General features: G+C 41.7%; 1 protein-coding gene across 1 annotated transcript in view; it reads right to left on the reverse strand.

The window, feature by feature from the left end:
• The window catches only part of PLEKHG7 (pleckstrin homology and RhoGEF domain containing G7), a 29,454-nt gene extending 22,798 nt beyond the window's left edge, over positions 1–6,656 (reverse strand). The window contains exons 1-2 of the mRNA XM_059847923.1: positions 5,853–6,656; positions 4,740–4,762 (exon numbers count right to left, since the gene is read on the reverse strand). Coding sequence (XP_059703906.1) covers positions 4,740–4,762; positions 5,853–6,623 — 794 coding nt within the window. The 5' untranslated portion in view covers positions 6,624–6,656. The remainder of the gene's footprint in view (positions 1–4,739; positions 4,763–5,852) is intronic.
• Positions 6,657–6,888: the final 232 nt, after the last annotated feature.

Here is a 6,888-nt window from a genome sequence, read left to right on the forward strand (position 1 = left end):
CCCTACTGATTGAAAAATGTCTCTTTCCAACTGTTGTTGTTCCTAATGGAGAATATTGTCTGGGATCTAGATCCCTGAAGAAAAGTGACACAGGCATTCTGTATCCAGCAGCATCTTTGTGCCACAGGCTGCTTGCATTCCCATACAGAAACTGTTGGTGCATGTTAAAAACCTTCTGTATTTTGCCAATGACTCACACTGATACCTAATGAATTGTGTTAGTATATGCTGCAGAGGGACTGCTGCCTGCAGCTGCTGTTGTGTTGCCTTCAGTACATGAATACTGCTTTAGGGCTCAAAGGGTCAGTAATTCAGGAGCTGAGGGAGGAAGCACAAAGTGCATGTACATTTATAAAAAACTCTATTTTTCAGTCACCACTTATGGTGCATGGTTTTTTTGGTCAGTTTTGCATGATTCTTACTGAGATCTTTTTTCTTTTTTTGTCTAGGCAGATATCTTACTGCGAATTTCTAGCCATTTGCCTCACTTGGTGTGAAACCTGGCAGGTATATTTTTTCCTTTAAGTGCATGAATAGTCACTTGACAGCTTATCAACTGACAGATGAGCTCTGAGGTGGAGAACTGGGATTTGATATGTATGGTAAGACCTGAAGATTGTGCTTTCCTATGACCTGACAGTGACCCTGCTTGCAGTTGCCTGAGCTAAGCAATTGAATGGTCTAGATGAAAGCTGCTCCTAACAAGAGAGAGGTCTGCAGGCTATCAGACGGGCCAGGCCTGGGACTTTAACAGTTGAGCCATGGACATATCAGGGCTTAAAAACATCTTGAGGAGGTTGCACTGTGCAGTGCAGGCGTTCTCGGAAAGCTTTTCTGTTAGTCCTACTGAAAGGAGAACATAGGATTTATTTATTTGGCTTTAGGGTTTACAATGAATCTCTGCTTTCTCATGACATGGAACCCTCAGAATGTGGTTTGAGAGCTTTAATGGGTGTGGGGTCTGTTCCCTGGCTGTCTGCAAGCCCATAACCACTGCAAGGGAGAGGAGTGCTCCTCTCAGGAGTGTCTTCATGAGACCTGCACTGAGTGCTGCCCAGTGCAAATTTTCAGTGCTGGTAATGATTGTATTAAGATGCCACTGAACCCTCTAGTGATTCCATGGTGCAATCTTTTGGGCAGCTGGGCTATTATACAAGTCAGGTACTGCAATACAGTACAAGGATAATCCTCAAAGGTGTTATTACTGTACTAGGAAATTCAGGAGATTTATTTCAGGTTGGCTTCACAGTAAAATTTTGCCAGTGTATTATTGATTTTTAAAGCATCTAGCCTACTACTATTTTCACAATATATTTGAAGCTGCAGGCCAGTGGCTTATGAAGACTAATAATGGAAGCACAGAGTCACTATAACTGAGTTAAATGACATTTTTTACCCAGATCAAAAAGGATTGAACTTCAGGCACACATGTGGCTAAACAAGCTCTTCACAGGTGCACAAGCCTGTGAAATGTGGGGGCATGGCAGGACCATTTGAGTGTCTGTCTACAATATACCCTTTCAATCTGATGAGCCAGGGCTGCTTAATGGCTTACATGTCTAAACTATATACTCCTGCTTCAGAGATGGAAGCACAGGTATCTGTGCTTTCCTGGCCTGCTGCCTGTAGACATATTAGATACATCAGACGCTTCTGTTGTTTTTTCTGGAGAAATTAAATTACTGAAGCTCTATGTAGTAAAATTTACTAGGTTTTAAGTCTGCAATATCTTAGCATCTTCTCATGACTTCAGACTCTGTAGCTTTGCCTTTTTCTTTATTTTTTGTTTGTTTCACTTACTGGGGGCAGAGGACTGCAGTGATGGAATGAAAGAAATGCTTATGCTTTAGGGACAATCTCAGGCATCTGAGAAGATATTGTCTGTAATAATTCATTCTTGAAATCCACTTGTTTCTTGAAACATGATAATGTCATAGATTTTTATGGCAAAGTTATGGAAAATTATTAAAGACATTGAAGCAGGTAATGGTCTGGCAAAATAAATATCTTGTGTATATATTTAATTTTAAGGCATAGAAAGTGTCTTCATACGTCCCTAATCTTAGCTTAACTAGTTATCCCAGGGAACAGACATCTGTATAGATCACCTCACTTAAACAGCAGATATATTACTTAGAGGACTATCCACTAGATGTGAATAAAAGCCACAGAGGATGTTACTGAGGTAAATATTATAGGGTGCTCACAGTACTGAGATTACTGCCAGACAGTGACACTCTTTCCCAAGCTGCTCAGGGAGAGTGTTTGGACTCCCTGATTCAAAAAGTTGGCATGGAAAATGTCCTATTGCCAAAAGTAAACTATTTCTGTGATTGCCTAAGGAGTCAGGTTTAGTGCAATTGATACTCCTCCTCCTCCTGTGCAGTGTGCTCCAGGATGACACTGCTTGAGCAGAGAGGTTGTAACAGAGAAGCCACTGTGGTCCTTCCCAACCTCACCACTCTGTGATTCTGTGATGCTGTGACACTTTAGAGCTGTGTGAGTCATTGAAAGAGGAATGGGAGTTTTTCAAGGTAGATGAGCCCAGCTCCTTCAAGGCATTGAACATGATCTGTCTTGGCAGTGACTGTGAAGGCTCTTCATTAGCTGATTTGCTGTAGGTAACAGTGCAGTGCAATTTTCCACCCTGCCTCTGATGATGCTGAATGGTGCAAGGAGAAGAAGAGATCAGAGTAAACTTAGGGTTTTGTTTTATCAATGTTTTCTTCCATGGCACAGTTGGTTTGGCATCTCACCTTCTCTCCACCACATATACCTCTATCTGTGCTGCCCCTCTTGCCCTTTTTGTTTATTTATTTTGGATGATTCTTTAAAAATAGCATCAGTTCAGCAAGTTGCCATGCTAACAGGGTTGTGCTGGCATTCTTGACTGAGGACTGTGTGGGAGAAGGCTGTTCAAAATGAGAATGAGTGCAATAAAGATGTTTTTTGAAAGCACAGCTTGGCAGCGTGGAGAAGAGATGTTCATAAAAACTGAAGGACAGAGGTATGATTTTACCCAGGACAATATGTAAGTCAGTCTTGTAGAAGAGGTGCCAACTCTCCTAGTGTGCTTCTAGATGGAGAAAATAATCTGACATGTGAACAGTTTTTGCTGGCTGTGATAAGAAGGGATTAGCTGTTAAGAAGTTAGACTAATGATCTTAATGAAGGAGGAGCTGAATACAGGCTTAACCCAGACCTTGGACCAAATTAGATTTGACAAAAAATGTTTAAAGCAGAAACTGGTACATTTTAAAATATATTTTTTGCACATTCTAATATTTATCTAGATAGAATTCATTATACATCATCCCAACCATCTTTTGACAATTTTTCCAGCTGGTGCCTATGGAAAAAAATCTTGATTTGTTTCCTTGGGTTGTGGTTTTTTGATTTTAAAAGGTGTCTGGATAGAAGTCCACAGCCAATATCCTAGCTGGCATATAGTTACTTCCCTTCTGAAGCCACTATAGGCAAGCAGCACCAAGAGAAGGTGTGTACACTAAATGTTCAGTGTTCTCCTGTTAAACCATTGGCAGATGGTTTCAGTATCTTCAATTTCCCCCCTGAAGTTTGTTACATATCATGAAAATCTTCATGCTGACAGTGAGATATGTTTATGTATTCCTGTTTTGAGTTGGATCAGACCAGACTTTTCCCACAAAAGGTATAGATTACTTGTTTTCACATCCAGACAAAAAGATGTTTCACTCCCCTTCTCTCTCCATCTCCATTGTAAATTCAAAATGCTAAAGGGGGCGTTGGAAATTGCAGCAGTTCAGAATATCCAGGAGGCCTCTTCTTCAGTGAACATGTAATTCCAAATGCATGCACACATCTCTTGAATCTCCTCCAGGGAACTGCATTGTGTAAGGACTCCTAGACTATATCAGACTGCTCCAAAGCACCCACTCCCAAAGATCTTTGAGGGGACCATGCAGTAAAGTGAGCACTACTCCCTCAGTGAGAGAAAATACCTCATTAATAACGACCTATCTCCTGCTTCCTTGTTGTGTGGGGAGAAAACATAACTTCCCTTCCCTTCTGTAAACATTTGAACATTTTAAAGAAACTTATCTTAATCAAAATTATTTCTAATAGCATTTTTGCTTTCTGATAATTGTTTTGAATTGTTTGTTTCAATTGTTTTGGATTGTTTTGAATTGACACAATTCACTGCACAGGTATATGGTATGCAACACTCTATCTTGTCTGCCCTAATTTATAAAATCCACATATTCTATGTACTCTTCTTAGTTTGTAGGATTAATAATCCCACTCTCCAGTAGGAGTCCTAGATATTCTTTGCTTATGTACAAGAAAAATATTGAGCTGTTCTGCTAGCTCCTTTGCTCCCTTTTCCCTTCCACAAACTTTTGAAGAATGTCACTCAAGATTATGAGATATTTCACATTCTTCCAGCTGAAGTTTGACCCTGCTAAGCCAAAGGACCGGACCTTTTGGCAGTTGGTTCCTAGTGCAAAGCTCCCCGACGATCCGGATGAAACAGTGTGTGAAATGTAGCTAAACGTGCTAGGGAGAGGGCCACCTTTGAAAGAAAATCTCATTAGAAAGTTTAGGGAGCTGGTGACAAGCATTTCACACAGCAAATCTACAAATTAAGGTTCATTTATGTATACATGACTCAATGTTCAGTTTTGTCTTAGAGTGAAGCAAATTCATTAAAAATATAGGAGAGTCAAGCTTAGAATCAGATAAAATAAATATGTGCATACCTTTGCCTGGGCAGTCCACTCTCCTGAAAGAAAGTGAATATTCTTAGTTAGTTGGTCAGAAAGCAAGCAAGCAATCTGACTTTTTGTGAAAAAAGGTCTCGTTTCTAAAGGCAATTGTACAAATAACAGTGTAATAGGCTTGGGCATGGGCTAATTAATTTCACTTGTGGAGCAAGAAAAACTCATTTGACATCCAGATTGTTTTCCATTTTTGAAGGGGGTGGGGGGAGAAGGAAAATAACTTTTGGTTTGTAGTGCAAAGCTAACTGGCTAGTGGAGAACTCTACACCTATTTGACAGCATCTACCCTCTGCAAAATGTGTGTGTAGGCGGTTTGCATAAGGAGAGAGAGAGTGTGAGTTTAACTGCCTCTGCACACAGGGAGAGAGCAGATCTATAGCAAACCTGGCTTGTACAAAGGCCTCTCCTTTTGTCCTTGTGGAGAGCTGAATTGTAGTTTCCTGCCCTTGAAAGATGCAGGGTTGGCTCCTACCTTGCTTATTTTTCTTTACTGATTCTGACACTCACTGGACCAGGCTTTCTTTTTCTTTGGAAGAGATTGCACAATTGGCTCTTTGTTTATGAAGCTGGACACAAAAATGAGGGGTGCCAGTGAGTGGCAGAGGTAGGTAAGTTGAAATAAATAAAGGGAATTGTACCTCTTCTTTTGGTAGTAGCAGACCTTAAATTTGACTCAACCAGCTTAATTCTTGGTTTTATTAGGGTTAGTAATGCCATTCAGTAAAACAGAATAGAGAACTTCCCTGTCTTAGGAATAATCCTGCTGAAGGGTTAAAGAGGGGGTTGAGACAATATAGTCTTCTAAAACCCAATCAGGTTTCAGGATCAATTACTTAGTCATATTCTTCCATATCCCCACCAGCAGTTGTACTGGCCCACCAGGGCGAATGGACAGAGATGGGAAAGAGTGGCCCTGTACAGGAGTGGACTAAGCTAACCTGGTCACCAAGAGGGAAGGCTGGAACTGCTGTCTCTTGCTGATCTGGAAAGAAAAATCTCCTTTCCTGTTAAGTGTAGAAGCTGGTCAGCTGTATTAAAGGATCATAGCCCAACATGGAGTTCAGGTTAAGAACTGGGGTTTTATTTGTGCACTGGTTCATGATGGACCAACACTGAATATGAAAGACTAAAAAAGAGGCTGCATCCTCCTATTCCGCTTACCTGGACACCTCCCCAAAGTGTAGGGATGGGGCGGGGGAGTCTCGTAGGAAGCGTAGCAGAGTTGGCTCTCCAAGAGTTTCTGGGTGGCTCATTGGGACTGTCATTGCTGAGGGGATCCTCTCTGCTTGGAAGCTTTGAACTGGGTAGGTCAGACTCTGGAACTGCTGCAGTTCTCTCAGACTTGGCTTTGGATGACAATAATTTTGCATGGACACAAGAAGGCAGCGACAGTGAAGAAATTGTAATGCACCGAGGTGGACTCTTACAAATGTGTTGGAGAGAGCCAGTGTATTCCTTTTGATTTCCCAGCTGAGCTGTGTCAGAACAGTCCCGAAATGACAGTGCTTGTGAGGCAGAGGCCATCCTTAGGCGCCTTAAAGTTGGAGAAGTGGAAATTCTGGCCCGAGCATGGCGGTCGAACTGGAAAGGCGCATGGTGGATCCCAATGCACTCCTCCGTAGGAAGCCTCAGAAGTGAAGACTCTGTGTAACCTTGCTGGAGAATGTAGGCCCCAGGAGGCAAGGTGGTGTCCATACAAACTGCCACTGTCTGCATTTCAGAGGAACTGAAGACATCTTGTGGGCTGCTCTCAGACCAAGCAGCATTTTCCTGATGGAGATCAGCTTCCCTGTCTAGAGGTTCCACACTGGCACAGGCTTCTTTGAGCAGGTCTGGAGAATAATCAGAGCTTGGTTGTTGCATTCTCAATTTGCAGCCTGAAGATTTATATCTATGTGTACCTAGGAAACATGATCAGAAACACTTCTTACAAACTTGCTATATGAATTTTTAAGTGGGAAAATATGCAAATGGAAAAAATATCCAAACAAAACAAGGCAGATATGTGCGCTGGCACAGAAATGATTACCTTTGCATTGAATCCTGCTTAAATGCAGGTTTCGAGAGGTTCAGGACGCAATTTTGGCAAGCTGTTTAAGCAGCTGCTGACTTGGAGTGTGCCAGCAGG

The sequence above is a fragment of the Haemorhous mexicanus genome, chromosome 5, assembly GCF_027477595.1.
Source record: "Haemorhous mexicanus isolate bHaeMex1 chromosome 5, bHaeMex1.pri, whole genome shotgun sequence".
Taxonomy (NCBI): Eukaryota; Metazoa; Chordata; class Aves; order Passeriformes; family Fringillidae; genus Haemorhous; species Haemorhous mexicanus.